Below are 19065 nucleotides of genomic sequence, written 5' to 3' on the forward strand. Positions count from 1 at the left end.
GCTGGAACTCCACGACTCAGCTCGACAATGTGGTTCTGTTCCTCACAGACACGGCGCTAGTGTGGTTCGAGAACCATGAAGATACGTTCACAACGTGGGACAGCTTCGTTACTCACCTCACAGAGTGCTTTGGCGATTCCACCACGAACAGGAAGCGGGCGGAGCAGACATTGCTTCAGCGCGCTCAAGTCCCAGGTGAGACCTGTACTACGTACATAGAGGCGATCCTGAAGCTCTGCAAGACTGTCAATCCTCGAATGTCCGAAGAGGACAAGGTTGGATACTTTCTCCAAGGCATAGCCGAGGATGTTTACAATTACTTAATCGGAAAGGAGAGTCTCGCCTCGGTCGCCGACCTCATCAAGCATTGCCGCACATTTGAGGCCTTGAAGCTGCGCCGTATCACGCCAAAGTTTGGCAGACTAGCAAATGTCACAACGGTGGCAAGCGTTGACGAAAACGACAACTACAGCTTTCAATTTGACCTTGCAGCAACTATAAGGCAAATTGTCCGCGAAGAACTTGAACGACACACCAAAGGGGCGGATGTCGAACAGCTTGGTTGCGCTTCCAACCAACCTCAAGAACATGCATCTGCTGTGTCAGCATTGTCTGCCATGCCAGGCGTTGCAGACTGTCGAGTCGATCAGCTGCGACAGCACCGACGTACCATTCCCGACGACATGACGCACGACCAACGAACTCGTCGAGCTACCACCACGAATCGGAATTCGGAAGATCGCGTTTATTATTCGCGGCGTCCCAGGGTTGACTCCGAGGCATACAACGTCGGTCGCGCATCGCCTGTATGTTACAGCTGTGGCGCCTCAGGACACATTGCTCGATTTTGTCGCCGGCGCTGACAGACAACAACATATGGCCCACCACCAACTTGGCCTAATTTTGGACGTGATAGTTATGACGACCGCTGGCCGATAGACCCTGCAAACACCACAGGCGCGCCACCTCGGAATACCTTCCGTCAGTATAGTAGAAGGAGTGGCTCGCCAGCTTCAGACCGCAGCCTGACGCCCCCAACCAGCCGCCGTTCACTGTCACCACGGCGTCGTGCTACGCCTCCACCGCCGCCGGAAAACTAGCCGGCGCGGCCGATGGAGGTCAGGTCGCCGGACAGTCTGCGTCTCTACGAAATACTCCTCTGCCTATTATGATGGTGAAGAACAAAGTGCGTGTGTTAATTGATAGCATACCTGCAACAGCATTAGTGGATACTGGTGCTACCGTTTCCGTCATGAGTGTGACTTTCAAAGAGAGGCTGGGTCGGAAAGTCATGTTCCCGTGGAATGATGGTGTGACGTTTCGTGGTGTCAGTGGAGAGTGCCTAGTTCCCCTTGGTATTTGTGTTGCAAGTGTTTTATTCGGAGTACAAGATCTTAAAACAGAATTTCTCGTACTACCGCGATGCACTCATGATGTGATTCTCGGGATTGACTTTCTTCAGGATTGTGGTGCATCCGTTAACTCTGGCACGGCGAAATTACTTTGAATAGCGCGCTTCTCGCCACCCTTGCCGACACATCCTTACCAGTGAAAAACTATTGTGTTGTTTCTAACGATTTGCTGCTACCGCCTTGGTCGCTGTCACGTATCTCTGTCAATTTCGCTGCTGCCGCCCTTTCATCGTTTGACGCGCAAGTCCAGCCACTTACGTCGAGCTGCGCAAAGAAAGATGTACTTGTACCACACTCTGTCGTGAGAGTAGTGAATGGCGCCTCAAATTTGTCGGCTTTCGGTTCTTCTTGCGTCCCTGCCGTTCTCCCGCGTGATATTGCTACGGGATAGTATTTGCGATGACGAAGAGCCGAGCAGTAAGAAGAAGACGACGACGATTGGAAGCTAGCGCGGGCTGTTGCCTCTTGGCCAACTGCGGCGTATGGCCTTGCAAATACACTTGTAAATAGCTTTTCGGCGGTGTCTTCCTACGTAACATATCTGGTGGAGGTGGACGTTCCCTGTACCTCGTCACGGAGCTTCGCAGTGGACGGTACGTCGAGCCTTCCTTCATGGCTCCCGGCGACGACAACTCGACTCCGCCGGCTCCGACACCTGCTGCCACTTCGACGACCTACATCACTCTCCCCGCTCCCCGTGATCCTGGCGTATTCTCGGGAAAAGAAGGGGAAGACGTCGAGGACTGGATCAGCCTGTACGAACACGTGAGCGGCAATAACCGGTGGGACCCTACTATCATGCTCTCGAACGTAGTCTTTTACCTTGGTGGCACACCTCGAGTTTGCTATCGGACGCACGAAGATAAGCTCACCAGTTGGGATTCGCTTAAGCAAAAGCTCCGAGACTTGTTCGGCAACGCCTACGGTCACCAACTTGCCGCGCAGAAGGCGCTTTCTGGCCGTGTGCAGACATCAACGGAGCCCTACGTCACGTACATTCAGGACGTCTTCGCTCAGTGCCGCAAAGTTGACGCACACATGACTGAGTCCGACAAGGTCTCCCACATCCTCAAAGGCATTGCCGATGACGCCTTCAACTTGCTCGTATTTAACAACGTGGCGACGGTGGATGCAGTTATAAAATAGTGCCGCCGCCTGGAACTCGCTAAAAGCCGACGTATCGACCTACACTTTGCCCGTCTGCCCACACCCCAGCGACATCTTCCTGTGCCGACGCTCCTCGTCCCAACAACACTGGCGATGTTACTAGGATTGTCCGGCGTGAGATCGAGGCCGCCTAACCGGCTGCCTTTGACTCCAGCCCCTCCAATGCACCTGCAGTCACTGTTTCCCTGATCCAGGCAGTTGTCCGCCACGAGTTCGCCAACATGGGTATTCACACCATCTGCTCAGCCCATCGTCCTGATACCCGCCCGGCTTCTTCGATTCCGCTCCGTCCCGTATCTTCTTACCCACCACGTTTCCGCAACCCCTCTGAATTGCGCACTGCAGACGACAAGCCAATTTGTTTTCACTGCCATCGAAATGGGCACATTTCTCGGCACTGTCGCAGTCGCTGGAGTTCCCCAAACCAGTCTACATATACTGCCTACTCTCGCCCCCCAGGTGGCCTTTCTCGTCCCTATGCTGCCCGCTCAGATAATGCCGCCACCGATTCTCCTGCGCCGAACCGCCCCTATTCTCGTTCGCCTTCGCCCCAACGACGACAATCTCGCTCCCCCCAGCCCCGTCGCTCTTATTCGCCGACTCCCTTCGGACGCCGCTCCCAGCCGGAAAACTAGACGATGCAGCGCCTCGAGGTGACGCAGCATTGCTCCCTAGGCTGCCAAATCCTCTCCTGACGTTGCCCACTCATCTGAACCTTCTTGACGTGCAAGTCGACGGTGTTCCTGTATCTGATCTCGTAGACACTGGGGCACATTTTTCGGTAATGAGCGCTGACCTTCGTAACCGACTGAGGAAAATAATCACGCCCGCCACGACGCCTGTTGTCCATGTCGCCGATGGCGGAACAGCCCCTGTAATTGGTATGTGTGCCGCCCGCGTCTCCTTCGCCGATCGCTCCACTACCGTGCTATTCACAGGCATCGCTCACTGTCCCCACGATATCATCCTCGGCTTAGACTTCCTCTCCGCACATTCTGGTCTCATCGATTACTCCGCCAGTACTCTCCGCCTCGACCTGCCTGTTCTGGATCCCGCTGAACACCCTACTCGCCTCAGTTCCGTCGACTTCGTTCACTTGCCACCTTCGGCACTGACTTACGTTGACTTCGTGTCATCCCCACCAGTCCCCGACGGTCACTACATCGCGGCTCCTATGCGAGACGTCCTCCTTACACACGGGATCACAGTACCTCATACAGTTTTATCTATTACGGCGAATTGCGTCTGCATGCCAGTGGTCAATTTTGGCTTGACGACACAAGTGCTGCCACGTGGGATATCTCTGGCCCAACTTTGCTCATTCGAGGATCACTCTGTAGCATCGATTTCAGTAGACGACAATTAAGCCGATCCTCCCTACCATCGCAGTCGGCAACTTGTACCATCGCCAACTTACAGAAAATGATTGCACCCGACATGCCGTCCGAGCACGCTCGTGCGCTCTACCGCGTTCTGATTTCCTACCAAGATATTTTTGACTTTAACTATCGTCCTTTGGCCCAAACAACAGCTGTTAAACATCGCATTAATACCGGCGACGCCCCTCCTATTCATCGGCGCCCGTATCGAGTATCACCGGCTGGGCGTCAAGTTATTCACACCGAAGATCGCAAAATGCTTACCAAGAACATTATTGAACCGTCATGTAGTCCATGGGCGTAACATGTTGTGCTGGTAAAAAAGAAGGATGGCTCATGGCGCTTTTGCGTGGATTATTGGCACCTTAACAGGGTTACCAAAAAGGACGTGTATCCCCTACCTCGGATTGATGACGCCCTTGACTGCCTCCACGGTGCTCGCTATTTCTCCTCTATTGACCTTAGCTCCGGCTATTGGCAGATTGCCGTGGACGATCTCGTCCTCGAGAAGACTGCCTTTGTAACACCCGAAGGTCTTTATCAATACAAAGTGATGCCGTTCGGCCTATGTAACGCTCCTGCCACATTGGAACGCATCATGGACTCCCTTCTTCACCGTTTCAAATGGTCCACGTGCCTGTGCTACTTGGACGACGTTATAGTACTCTCCCGAACATTCGCTACGCACCTCGAGCGCCTCTCAGCAGTCCTGGACGTTTTTCGGCGAGCCGGTCTGCAACTCAACGCATCGAAGTGTCAAATCGGCCGTCTCCAGATTACCGTCCTTGGACATCTCGTTGACGCGAACGGAGTGCAACCGGACCCAGGCAAGATCCATGCTGTTACGCACTTCCCTGTTCCAAAGTGTGTCAAGGATGTGCGCAGCTTCATCGGCCTTTGCTCGTACTTCCGCCGTTTCGTGAAAAATTTCGCGGCCATAGCACGACCACTAACCGAGCTTTTGAAAAAACACGCCCCTTTCCAGTGGGGCGATAACGAGGCCTCTGCATTCTCGCTTCTAATCGACCTTCTCACAACGCCTCCCGTTCTGGCCCATTTCGATCCTTCTGCGCCTACCGAAGTCCGTACTGATACCAGCGGTCACGGAATTGGCGCAGTACTGGCACAACGCCAGCGTGGCCACGACCGTGTTATCGCTTACGCCAGCAGGCTCCTCTCGCCCGCGGAGCGCTGCTATTCCATCACTGAGCGTGAGTGTCTGGCCCTAGTTTGGGCGGTTGTGAAGTTCCGCCCATACTTATATGGCCGACCCATTTCCGTTGTCACAGACCATCACGCGCTTTGCTGGTTATGCTCATTGAAAGACCGTACAGGAAGACTTGTTCACTGGGCCTTACGCCTCCAAGAATATTCGTTCTCTGTCACCTACAAATCTGGCCGACTACACAAGGACGCTGACTGCCTGTCTCGCTACCCCGTAGACGAGCCTGACGACGCCGACAGTAGTACCGGCGACGGCATTTTCTCTGTGTCTGCCTTCGCTAACATCGGCGATGAGCAGTACTGAGACCTATCGCTGCGAGCACTCATCGAGCGTCTGCGCTCTACACCTACCGACGCATCCGTTCGCCGATATGTCCTCCAGGGCGGCATTCTGTACCAAAGGAACTTCCTCCCTGATGGCCCTGATCTTTTTCTTGGCGTACCAAAACATCTACGACAGACTGTGCTCTTTGAGATGCATGACGCACCCACTACAGGACATCTTGGGGTAACCCGCACATACGACCGCGTGCGCCGCCGCTTCTATTGGCCTGGTCTCGCTCGCTCCGTCCGACGCTATGTTGCTGCCTGTGATGCATGCCAGCTTCGGAAAACACCTCAGGTGCTACCTTCAGGTCATCTCCAGCCGATCACCGTCCCTGTGGAACCGTTCTTTCGTGTTGGATTAGACCTCCTCTGTCCCTTTCCCACGTCATCCTCTGGGAACAATTGGGTAGCCATCGCAACTGGGGTGCGATTTTGTAGCAATTCTATTACTTTTTCCATGCCTTTTGCCGCCATCACTGAGCAGCCATTGGTCGAAAATGACCGGGCCGCGCCCATTTTGTCTGTCAATCACGCGACGTCAGGAACCCGCAAAAACTGTAATCGTCATCGTGACGTTGAGGCACTCATTATGCGGAGCAAAAGGCACGGATTTTTGGAACGGCCAGAGGCAGGGTCGTTTCCGAAGGCATGAAAAAAATGGCCGCCCCTCTGATCGCTATGGCCGTGGCTCTTCGCCGTCGCCGACGTGAACAGGGAGAGCCAGACGACGCGTTTGACATGCCGGATGACCATTTTCGACGGCGTTTTCGCCTCTCGAAGGGAACGGTGCGGTTGTTGTGCGAGGAACTGGCGGGGGAACTAGAAGCTGAGCGAGCGACGGGACTGTCGGTGGAGCGGAAAGTGTTGTGTGCGCTGCGCTTCTTTGCTACCGGGAGCTTCCAAGCGTCCGTTGGGAGCGAGGAGACGATCCGTGTGTCGCAGTCGACGGTGAGCGAGTGCGTGCGACGTGTGGCAGAGGCTGTCGTGAACGCAGGGGCCCGCAACAAGTGGGTCCATTTTCCAAAGACAGCCGAGGAAAAGGCAGCCGTGAAGGAGGGTTTCCTTCGGCGCGGCGTTATCCCCGGCGTCATCGGATGCGTAGACGGCAGCCTCATAGCCATCATCGCACCCAAGGGTGAGCGCAAGGCTGTGTTCATGTGCCGCAAGGGATACTACGCCCTCAACTGCATGTTCGTAAGTAAAACTCACGTTTTCTGCGATCCTTTTTGAAAGTTACGTTGCTCTTGCCAACGGGCACTTTCTCTGGTTTACGTTTTACCTCAGATCTGCGACGCGGACATGAAAATCTTGGCCTTGGACCCTATGCGACCGGGGTCGGACCACGACGCTTTTGTCTGGCGGACGACATGGTTGCGCCGGCGGTTCCAAGCGGGGCGCATCGTGAATGCCGGGGAATACCTCCTCGGTGAGAAAAAAAACATTTTTTTTTGGCGCAGTCACGCTTCAGCAGCGCAGAACGCCGTGTCCGCTCCAACCCAAACTTTTAACCAAACCACAAGAACATCAGTAATTCCGGAGTAAAAAAAGAAAATTAAGACATTGACTGCCACCATTGGCAATGTTCGAAGTGTTAAGTTACAAGCACATTATGTGTCTGCGAGGAGCTGACGAAAGCAACACGTATTAGTGCTTTCTGCACCCAGTGACTGCCAGAAGCAGAAGAAATGAACACACATTACTGCTACTACTGTCATTGATAGCACCAACAAGTGTTGATTTCTTGTTTGTGGCAGGCACCGCGTACACTTGTAAATTGGTTAAGAGTTTGTGACGGGTATGGACATGCTCAACTCATGCTTTTACTTGGGACTTGCAACCCTGAAGTCTACCTTTGTTGAATGATGCTGTAGCTTTCCTCAGTTGACAACTTGCCTCTCGTCAGCGGAGTACTCAATGTACTATTTCCATCTTTGTGCAGGTGACAGTGGCTACCCCTTGGAGCCGTGGCTCCTTACCCCGGTTCCTGGCCATCCTCCAGTGCACACAGCCGAGGGGCAGTACAACACAGCACATGCCGCCATGCGTTCCGTAGTGGAGAGGTGCATTGGGCTCTTAAAGAGCCGTTTCCGCTGTCTTCAGCGATATCGCACCCTCCTCTACGAGCCGGAACGTGCAGCCAACATTGTCGCGGCATGTGCTGTGTTGCACAACCTTCGCCTTTCTGAAGGCGACGAGTCAGGCGATGACAGTGATGACGACAGCAGCAGCGGCAGTAGTAGTAGTGAGCTTGACAATAACGGCGACCCCATGCCACACAGTCTGCCCCGTAACACGGGCTCTAGAATGCACTACTTGAGAGGGCGGGCTGTTCGCGACAATGTCATTGGCATGTTTGGAACAACCCGTGCGCAGCACATGCGTTATTTGAGGAGCGTGCGGCGGCAGCTGCGACGTCAACAGCAGCGTCAGCATCGTTAGGTGCATGCACACAGTTTTAAGTAATTGCATTGTGCATTTCATGCTGTGAAATTGCAGATACATTTCCCGTGCTAAGTTGTAGTTGATGTCTGCGTAATGCAAAGCATTCATGATTTGTTGAGAAATGTAAAAGTTGATAAAAAAATTAAATTATGGGGTTTTACGTGCCAAAACCACTTTCCGATTATGAGGCACGCCGTAGTGGAGGGCTCCGGAAATTTCGACCACCTGGGGTTCTTTGACGTGCACCTAAATCTAAGTACACGGGTGTTTTCGCAATGCAGCCGCCGTGGCCGGGATTCGATCCCTCGTGCTCAGCAGCCTAACACCATAGCCACTGAGCAACCACGGTGGGTACATAAAAGTTGTGTAGTGAAGGGTTATGTAAAGCCTGCACTTATAGTAAGTAAAACAGTATCGTTAGAGGTGACATATGAGATTGAAAGCAAGCTAAAAATAAGTGCATATTCAAAGTGTCTGCCACAATTTGCTTGCTGCTGCTGTCGTCATCTAGATGCATGTAGCCCGATTCTTACTCGTATCCCCTTACGCATTGATGGACATAAGCACCTGTCTCCTCACTTTCTACTAGCACAGAGAAGCTCACAGAAGCCAAGATGTACAGTGCACGTCACACCTTCCGCTCCATGGAACGTGCTGTTGCACGCGCAGCTTCTAGGTCCTCCACCATTTTGTCTCGCAACAACGGCAAAGTTCCTTTCGAGTGACGAAAATGCCGTCCAACTGGTCATCCGACATGTCAAACGCTGTGGCTCCCGTGAAGTGTGTGCACGCACGAGCAGTTGATAGATTTTAACAAAGTGACCTCACTTGTATATAGCAGAACTCAGCAATGTTAATCAGTAATATTTGTACAGTGCAAGCTAGCACTAGAAATGTGGTTGCGATGTGTAAATAAAAGCACTAGAGGAAAACTGCACCTTTCTGTATTTCAGTCTTCAACATACACTTGTTTATGCACACATCACATGCGACAGTCTCTACATTGAAGAAGTGTGAGAATCATGAGTACTCAGTAGTAGAGACATTATGCAACATATCACAGACACGTTGGAATAAATATCGGATCACATTGTTCTTGCATCGTAATATATCACAGGTAACGGCATGCATCGTTTAAGAAAACTGTTGTACACTGCACAAGTACACAGTAATAACAACTGGCTTAAACTGCACCAGAAACAGAAATGAGCAGGTGCTTAAATCACATGCCAACCGAATATTTATCACAGCGAAATGTATAGGTACATCACTACATGTGAAAGGAACATGCTGTTGTGGCGCTCAAACTGAAAGAGCCATAGCACCATATTATGATATTCAGTAAGACAAACTGCATAAATATTACACACAAATTGCACCACAAGGGCTAAAATACAATGTATCACAACCTGAAAGATTACTGAATGACAACAAATTGTTTGATAATGAGACAGATGTGCAAGAAAAGAGACATTCCAGCTCAGTACGTAGTGACACAAACAAATATGCATATGCAACAAACAAAAAATAAACATTACAAATGAAAAGAAGGAGCATAGGCAAGGAATTTTCATAACTTTTTTCTTTTTTGCTGTGTATATTGACAGGTTGCTTTCGACATTATAGTAAGGCCTGAAAATTTCACCATTCGATGACAAGGATTAAATTGTAGAACACTTGCAGTGTGGCGTCGTGCTTAAATTGACATGACAATAACTAGGCACCTCAAAATTGCAGCGCCACAGTCGGAATGCCCGCACACACCAGGCCTACAGGCACTTTTGCAGGTGAGCCTGATGGTGTGCACGCTCTTATGGCTGAAGTAAACCTTGAAGAAAAAATTCATGCTGCAACGGCTATGCTACTTATGGTTGCATTAAAGGGTGACTTCAGCAATTATTTATTTGCAAACTAGCAATATTTGCCCTTCATATCATTAATACATCAGCAAATTTTAAGATAAGTTACAAATTCCTTGCCTATGCTACCTTTGCATCCTTTAATTATGTGGGGCCTGAGAGGGGGGAGGGGCTTGGCTGCCACCATGCCCCAGTGCAGCCAGCAGCAGCTGAAGCAGGCGCTCGTTGGTCTCGTGCGACCGACGCGCCACTTCGAGGCGTTGCCGCTGCACTTCAAGGCGCTGAGACTCCACTTCCCGCATTGCCGCCACCTCCTCCCCGAGGTGCCGCAGGCTCTCCATGTGGGCCTCGTGGTGCTGCCGCAGGCTCTGCAGGTGGGCCTCGTGGTGCTGTTAGCAAAGATGTGTAATTAGTTTAATTACAGAAGCTCAGTAACAGGGCCTTTGTGTGTTGCATTCATCCCCATTTGCAGGCTATTGTCTTGTCATTGTATGTTCAAACACTGGAAATATCTTTCTGGCTCATCAAACTTGTGCCGTCGCATTCCATTAAGATGTGTTACATTGCTATACCTGCTTCCTTGAATTCAACGCCACTTTTTTCTTTTTGCCACATAATTGCGTAGATATTTACACATGTTATATCACGCGAATGTGTACAAGATATCACCACAGGACTACACGTATACATTATGCTTGTTCACTGATTAATATAATTTTTAGAGAGGTCATATGCTCATCAATTTCATACGCAGAAAAATATACATCTGTGGCCTTGCACATACCTGCCGGTTTTGCTCCAGCAGTTGTTGGCGGAAGCGAGTGTCCTCTTGAACTCTGGCTTCCTCCAACTGGCTCTGGCGAACGTATGCGGCAGTAGCCGTCATCACAGCACCATCAAGTTCCTGCTGCCTGGGCTGTCTACGGGGAGCCCGTGGCTCTCGAGGGGTAGGCTGCGGCACCTGGGGGGTAGGCTGTGGCACCTGCGGGGTTGGTTTCGGCACCTGCGGGGTTGGCTGCGGCAGCTGCGGGGTTGGCTGCGGCACCTGCGGGGTTGGCTGCGGCACCTGCGGGGTTGGCTGCGGCACCTGCGGGGTTGGCTGAGGCACCTGGGTGGTAGGCCGCAGCACCTGGGGCGTAGCCGGTGGCTCTTCATGCAAAGCAAAAGCAAAGACTGCTCATTCACTGTTATCCGACCTACACAGATTGATTGTCCTAACCAGTCACTTTGAAATGTCATTATAGCTGCATAGCTACAAAAATGATACACAAAACAGGTAGTTAGAGCAAAAGATGCCACAGAAAGTTGCTGGTAGCAGTAACCCTTAAGAAGCACAAGGAATCTCTATTACAACATGATGTCATTTGTAGTGTTGCATTTCTCCTCCATGAATGAGAGCTGGATGTTCGACACAACGGTAATAACAGCAGAGTGACGTACTTTACTTCATAGCAAGATCATACAGCAACTGCAAACAACAATGCTACTACAAAAGCTAGGTCACTGCCTTACGTGTAAGGCCACTTGGCCCAGCAACAGCTGCAGGGCCCGACACCACGAAAGCAGTTGTCGCTGGTAGATTTCTGCGGGAACCGCTGGGCCCTGCAGCTTCCTCTGAACTTGCCTCGTCCTGCAATCAGAGTAGTGTTCAGACATTGCGAGCAGTGTGTGCAATGCGCATCATGTACACAAGTTGCTGCTCAGAGTACATAACCTATATTGTCACTTGCACAAAAAAAGGGCTTAAAAATTTTGCAATATTGTGTTACAATGTAATGCTGAAAATTTGTGAGGTCACAGCAGGTCACACAAACAACACTTCTTTAAATCCAATGTACGCACCTCGCTATCGGGGAAGTACTCAGGGGGGGAAACAAGGACCCCTCCTGTCCTCATAAGGACGTCGAGGACGCGGCCGTCCACGCCACCCACTTTGCCACCTCCAGTAGCCCTGCAAACACGGCAACAACGACAACGTGAAACTACGTTACTGTCAGCATCATTAGAAGCTCACCTCTTCTCGCTCGCGGCCCTGGCCGCTTCTTTTTTCGCTTTATGGGCCATCTTGGCCCAATGGTTCCGCCAACGGCTGGTGGCCTTTACGGCTGGCCCCTGTGCGTTAAGCACCGCCGCCACCTCCTCCCACAGTTCGTTTTTTCGAGCAGCAGTCATACGTGGCGAGAACTCTGTAGAAGCTCTCGCCAGGTATGGGTGCTGCTCGATGAACTGCACGAGAATAGCCGCCTGCTCTTTGGACACCCGCGGCCCTTTTGCTGCCATTTTCTCTTTGTCAAATTGGGAATTTCAGCCGGCCCGCAGCACAGTAAGAAATTTAGAGGCAAACATTCTGTCTAAGCTAAGCGCCTGCATAAAGTGCTCACTACGACTTATTTCTGCCTTTTTATACCACTAATGTAAAAAAAGGTGAAGTCACTACTCACATTTAATGTTGTAGCAGCTTCTTTCTCGGAGCGTATCAGTGCAGGAAGTATTACCGATGCAGCGATAACTTTAAGGAAGCTATCGTTATGTCATGGCGGTGCCCTATGGAAAATGCCTTGACAGTTCTCGATCCACTATGTTGCAAAGTTTCACCTCGGGGGCTACGGATAATTCTTCTTGGCTCTTCCTAAAGAAGAAATTATCACACGTCAGACATGCAGCGAAAACCACACGACAATGCAAGCACTACACGAGCAATAATTACTCACCTCAATCAGTATCTGACGGGGGCGGGGCCGCAATTACGGGCACGCAAGAGGCTGTCAGCTGTTCAGACAGACACGCTAGGGGCTGTCAGCTGTTCACAGGTAAACAAAGGCTGCCATTTTGCTTGCGCTCAACGGCATGGATTGGATGCACATCCGACTACTATGTGGCTACGACTTCAAAAATAGAGCACTTGCGTTTGCATTTCTTTGGACTGCGGCAGCTTTTGCGTTGTACTGTAACAAAATGAATTTGCTTTACGCAGCATGGAAGTCCGCTTTTATTAAGTGCCGTTTTACAAAACAAATTTGCTATACAGTCCCGGAAAAAGAGAAGAGAATACGAAAGAAACATCCGGCCAATGAAGGGAGCTTCTGATTGGACGATCCAAGAAAACGTCGTGCCTACGTACACACAATTTCCAAAATCGGTGACGTCACGCGAGAAGGCATTGGCATGAAAAAAGTCATTTCTACAAAATCGCACCCCTGACTACGCCACCCGATACGCTATCACGCGGGCTCTCCCTACCAGTTGCGCCACTGACGTCGCGGACTTTCTCTTGCGTGACATTATCTTAGTGCATGGCGCCCCGCGACAGCTGCTTACTGACCGTGGTCGTAACTTCCTCTCGAAAGTTATCGCCGACATTGTGCGTTCCTGCTCTATTCAACACAAGCTGAGTACCTCATACCATCCTCAAACCAATGGCCTGACAGAGCGGTTAAACCGTACTCTTACCGACATGCTGTCCAAGTACGTTTCGAAGGACCACCACGACTGGGACGTTGCCCTTCCTTACGTCACATTTGCTTATAATTCTTCCCGGCACGACACCGCTGGATTTTCTCCACTTTATCTACTCTACGGTCGCGAACAAACCTTGCCCCTTGACACGGTACTTCCTCCTGCTGCGATCTCAACAACCGAGTATGCGCGCGACGCCATCGCCCTCGCCGACCACGCACGCCAGCTTGCCCGTGCTCGACTGACGGACTCGCAAACTACGCAGCAGCGTCAGTACAACGCCCGCCACCGTGACGTACAGTTTTCGCCTGGTGCACTCGTGCTCCTGTGGTCGCCCTCTCGTCACGTCGGACTTTCAGAAAAGCTCCTTTCGCGATACACAGGGCCCTACCGCGTGCTGCGTCAGGTGACGCCTGTGACGTACGAAATTGCTCCTGTGAGCTCAATCTCGTCATCTACTCTGGCATCCAGTGATGTCGTGCACATCAGTAGGCTCAAGACCTACTACACTGCTTCAGAGTCCGGCCTTTAGTCGCTCCGGGACGGCGCTTCTTCCCCCGGGGCTAGTGCTACGGGATAGCATTTCCAATGACGAAGAGCCGAGCAGTAAGAAGACGACGACGACGATTGGAAGCTAGCGCGGGCTGTTGCCTCTTCGCCAACTGCGGCGTATGGCCTTGTAAATATACTTGTAAATAGCTTTTCGTCGGTGTCTTCCTACGTAACAATATGAAGCTCGCTGAATTTGACGAGATTACCTACAGCTCCATTACAGTTCTAAGCGAGGAGGAGCAGTCTCATACTAGCGATCCCCAACGAAGCATTTCTGAAGAGCAGATCCTAAGAATGATCAACAAGCCACTGCCCTCACATGAGCGCCGCGCTCTCACACATGTTTTGTGGGCACATCTTTCTGTGTTCGATTTCACACAAGGCGACACGCAGGCTTCACTCCCGCGTTCTCGTGCTCGCCACAGAATGGACACCGGATCTGCGCACCCCATTCGGCAAAAGCCTTACCGCGTTTCTTCAACAGAGAGGACAGTTATTGCTGAATAGGTGAAAGACATGTTGCGGAAAAGTGTTCTTCAAGAGCCTTCTAGTCCGTGGGCAGCACCAGTCATCTTACTAAAGAAGAAGGATGGATCGTGGCGGTTTTGCGTTGATTACAGGAAACTGAATGCGGTCACCAAAAAGGATGTGTATCCGCTTCCTATAATTGATGATGTCATCGACTGCCTACATTCCGCTGCCGGCTTTTCATCACTGGATTTGCGATCAGGGTATTGGTAGATACCCATGCACCCAGACGATAAGGAGAAAACGGCCTTCGTGACACCAGACGGTTCTTATGAATTTAACGTTATGCCGTTCGGCCTTCGTAACGCGCCAGCAACATTCGAACGATTCATGGATACTATCCTCCGAGGACTTAAATGGGAAATTTGTTTGTGCTACCTCGATGATGTGGTGATTTTTGGCAGCACATTGAGTGAACATAACAGCCGTCTCAATCTTGTTCTGGATTGTGTCAAACAAGCCGGCTTGATCCTAAATTCCAAGAAATGCCGTTTCGGAGAAACGGAGACGTTAGTACTTGGGCATCTGGTCGACAAAAACGGTGTGCGGCCAGATCCACGGAAGATTGGGGCAGTCAGCTCCTTCGAAGCACCGAAGTCAGTGCGGGAGTTGAGGAGTTTCTTGGGCCTGTGCTCGTAATTTCGTCGCTTCGTTCCAAGATTTGCCGACGTTGTGTACCCCCTAACATGTCTTCTCCAAAAAGCCGTCCCCTTCAACTGGACATCGGCTTGCGACGACGCGTTCCGTCAGCTAAAATTTCAACTCAGGCCAGGGCACATATTGCGTCACTTCGATGCATCCGCACCTACGGAAGTGCACGCTGATGCCAGTGGCATCGGCATCGGTGCCGTACTTGTGCAACGTCATCAAGGAGCTGAACACGTTGTGGCTTATGCTAGTCGCTCTTTGACTAAGGCGGAACGCAATTATACTGTGACCGAGCAAGAATGCTTGGCAGCTGTTTTCGCTGTCCGCAAATTTCGACCCTATATCTACAGACGCCCGTTCACTATCATTACTGACCACCACGCGTTGTGCTGGTTGGTGAATCTCCGTGACCTGATTGGACGACTGGCACGTTGGGCTCTTCGACTGCAGGAGTACGACTCCGTTGTTTCCTACAAGTCCGGGCGTCGCCACGCAGATGCGGACTGTCTCTCCCGTCTTCCTCTGACGACGACGGAGTGTGACGAAGACAATTTTGATGACTGTTTTGCTCCCATTTCTTCTACATTCCCAGACTCGATGACTTTCAAAGCAGAGCAGGAAAATGATATTAGTTTGGAACCTCTATTTGTAGCCGCATCGCGTCCTGGAGCCACCGGTCGATTTTGTGTCCGTGACGGCCTGCTTTACAATACCAATTATTCGGCTAAAGGCGCACGGTTCCTTCTGGTGGTGCCGCAGAGTCTGCGAACGGACATACTGAGAGCCATGCACAACGATGTGACCTCTGGCCATCTAGGATTCATAAGAACTTTGAACCGGACACAGGAGCGTTTTTACTGGCCCAGAATGCGGGACACAGTCAAGCACTACGTCGCCAGTTGCGGACAATGTCAACGCTACAAGCGCCCTGCGACCGCTCCGCCAGGTCTTCTCCAACCTCTGCCTCCGCCTCGCCTGCCATTTGAACAAGTGGGTATCGATCTTCTGGGCCCATTTCCCCGATCATCTAACGGCAACCGATGGGTGATCGTATGTGTCGACCATCTGACCCGTTACGCGGAAACGGCGGCCATACCATCTTCAACAGCTGCATCCGTTGCAACGTTTTTGCTTCGATTCATTATTCTTCGACATGGTGCCCCCCGTGTGATCATTAGCGATCGCGGTCGTCAGTTCGTTGCGGACGCCGTAGAAGAACTGTTTCGTCTCTGCAGTTCGCAGTTCCGTCATTCAACGCCTTATCACCCTCAGACAAATGGGCTTGTAGAACGTACGAACAGAACTCTAACTAACATGCTGGCCATGTACAGTGCTCACGGAATGAAACGCGTCAATTTAGGGCTAAGTAGTGCGCATACTTTCGTTTCAACCGGCTGCAGTTCGTGTCACATCGACGTAATTTTGGCGCGAACGCTTACAACGGAGTCCTCGTCACGTTTGGCGACCAAATTCTTAGCGACATGACATGGTGCTCTCGCGAGTTTGCACATATGTAGGGTTCTACTAAATGCTCCGTGTCCTATTTCATTCCGTGAGCACTGTACGTATCTTCCGATCACAAGGACTGGGATGAAGTACTCCCCTTCATCACCTATGCTTATAATACTGCAAAGCATGAGACGACCGATTACAGTCCTTTTCATCTCCTTTACGCACGTTCACCGCTAAGCTGCATTGACACTATATTACCGTTTGACTTTCACAGCGAGTACTCTGTTGCCAAGGCGCTCTGTCTTGCCGAAGAAGCCCGGCGTATCGCTCGTCTTCGTACTGTGGCATCGCAACACCAATCAAAAGAGCGCTATGACAGCCGACACCAGTCTGTCTCGTACGCCAAAGGAGACTTTGTGTGGGTGTGGACTCCGCAACGTAAACGTGGCTTATGGGAAAAGTTTTTACCCCAGTACACGGGCCCATTCGTCATTGTAGATCGCTTGAGCGACTTGACGTACGTGGTGGCACGCTTGACGTCGGCTGGTCGTCGGTCTAGCCGGACCCAGTTAGTACATGTTGCCCGTCTTAAGCAGTTTCACCCTACGCTTTCCGAGCGATTTGGACTTGCCCAGCGGGCTTCGTCTGGCAACCGGGGCTTGCTACGGCATGAGCCGGGCGAGGAGAAGAGAAAGAAGACGCGAGCTGGTACAGCCTCAGGACGCCATCTTGACTTTACCATCAATCTCGTCCCTTGAATAAAGCCGCTTTAACATTAACCGTAACACTATATATAAGGGTTGGTTATATTCCGCACATTTCTCTATCACCTGATTGATAGTGTGAATATGGTCTATTGTTGAGTAGCCTTTACGGAATCCTGCCTGGTTCTTTGCTTGACAGAAGTCGAAGGTGTTGCTGACTCTATTTGCGATTACCTTAGTAAATAGTTTGTAGGCAACTGACAGTAAGCTGATCGGTCTATAATTTTTCGAGTCTTTGGCGTCCCCTTTCTTATGGATTAGGATTATGTTAGCGTTCTTCCAAGATTCTGGTACGCTCGAGGTCATGAGGCATTTTGTATACAGGGTGGCCAATTTCTCTAGAACAATCTGCCCACCATCCTTCAACAAATATGCTGTTACCTGATCCTCCCCAGTTGCCTTCCCCCTTTGCATAGCACCCAAGGCTTTCTTTACTTCTTCCGGCGTTACCTGTGGGATTTCGAATTCCTCTAGACTATTCTCTCTTCCATTATCGTCGTGGGTGCCACTGGTACTGTATAAATCTCTATAGAATTCCTCAGCCACTTGAACTATCTCATCCATATTAGTAATGACATAGCCAGCTTTGTCTTTTAACGCATACATCTGATTCTTGCCAATTCCTAGTTTCTTCTTCACTGCTTTTAGGCTTCCTCCGTTCTTGAGAGCATGTTCAATTCTATCCATATTATACATCCTTATGTCAGCTGTCTTACGCTTGTTGATTAACTTCGAAATTTCTGCCAGTTCTATTCTAGCTGGAGGGTTAGAGGCTTTCATACATTGGCGTTTCTTGATCAGATCTTTCGTCTCCTGCGATAGCTTACTGGTATCCTGTCTAACGGAGTTACCACTGTTGGAATCTCAGCGCTGACACCCGTTGTTGCAATCGGGTCGCAAGCCCCAAGGGTAGCGTTGGCCTGGCGGCCTGGGGCACAACTGGAAGCATCCGAAGGTCCCGGCAAAGCATGAGTCGGCTGGTAACAGAACAACTTGTCTATTCTAGCATCGCAAAAGAGCGGCCGGTCAGGTCGACCGAAGTGGAGAGATGGGAGAGCACCTTACTCAACAGAAGAAATCGGAGCCTCTCTCCTGGCATCCGGGGCAGCTGCTTTTATACTCTCGGAGTCGCGGGGAAGAAGGAACGCTTCGTCAGAGGCGCACGTGATGCGGGGCACGGACAGGCTGAGAGACAGGTTGAGACGAGTGTAGTGACGCATCCGCCGGGCCGGCGCCGGTCAGACCTCTTCGCTTCACACTTGGGGAGCTCCTCTCCCCGGCTGCCGCGCTTTGACAAGCTTGGGCACCAACATGCACACACACACACACACACACGCACACTTGAAGACACGTGGTATTGTAACATGCCTGGACGCGCTTGGCGGGGAGGCTTATCGGCGGCGCTGAACGGGCCAAAATGTCCGCCGCTTTGAACGAAGCCCCGGCGTCCGTTGCATCCGCGCCGGCTATACCGCGCGTTGTAGGCGAAACGTAACAGACCGCCCCGCCGGGGAAAGGAGATCCCGATTGTCAGGGGACTGCATCCGCTGTCCGGAGGGATGTCGCTCGATGATGCTCATAACCGAAGTCGGGCGTCCTTCGGCGTTTCTTGAGCGCAGCGCACAGAGAAGGCCTCGTTCTCTCGTTCAGGTTCACACAGGACACTGCAAAGTGACTTCGGGAGAGTTGACATTTTTGTTCTCGTTCCCGGCAAGCGTTAGAACTACGCCGAAACTCAACCGCTCAGTCAGCAAGCACGACACAACCCTCACTAAGCCCTGCCAGGCTCTTTCCCCTTTTATACTACTGCCTAGTTCCTTACAGTAGTCTAGCAGCACTCAGAACGCGTCCAGAA

At 51.4% G+C, this 19065-nt stretch overlaps 2 protein-coding genes and 1 long non-coding RNA gene across 3 annotated transcripts in view; 2 read left to right on the plus strand and 1 right to left on the minus strand.

The window, feature by feature from the left end:
* Window positions 1–19065, plus strand: part of LOC140218868 (uncharacterized) — a 140826-nt gene that overhangs the window by 69579 nt on the left and 52182 nt on the right. The window lies entirely within an intron of this gene.
* On the plus strand, window positions 5936–8888 carry LOC129387494 (putative nuclease HARBI1). The gene is made up of 3 exons (XM_055076455.1): window positions 5936–6703; window positions 6794–6935; window positions 7449–8888. The coding sequence occupies exons 1-3, from the start codon at window positions 6158–6160 to the stop codon at window positions 7946–7948; spliced, it is 1188 nt and encodes a 395-aa protein (XP_054932430.1). The 5' UTR covers window positions 5936–6157; the 3' UTR covers window positions 7949–8888.
* LOC129382233 (uncharacterized) lies at window positions 8879–12244 on the minus strand. The gene is made up of 5 exons (XM_055065842.2): window positions 11825–12244; window positions 11653–11761; window positions 11323–11440; window positions 10595–10959; window positions 8879–10199 (listed from the first exon to the last, which is right to left on the minus strand). Exons 1-5 carry the CDS (start codon window positions 12088–12090, stop codon window positions 9951–9953), a joined length of 1107 nt encoding a protein of 368 aa, XP_054921817.2. The 5' UTR covers window positions 12091–12244; the 3' UTR covers window positions 8879–9950.

The sequence above is a fragment of the Dermacentor andersoni genome, chromosome 6, assembly GCF_023375885.2.
Source record: "Dermacentor andersoni chromosome 6, qqDerAnde1_hic_scaffold, whole genome shotgun sequence".
Lineage (NCBI taxonomy): Eukaryota > Metazoa > Arthropoda > Arachnida > Ixodida > Ixodidae > Dermacentor > Dermacentor andersoni.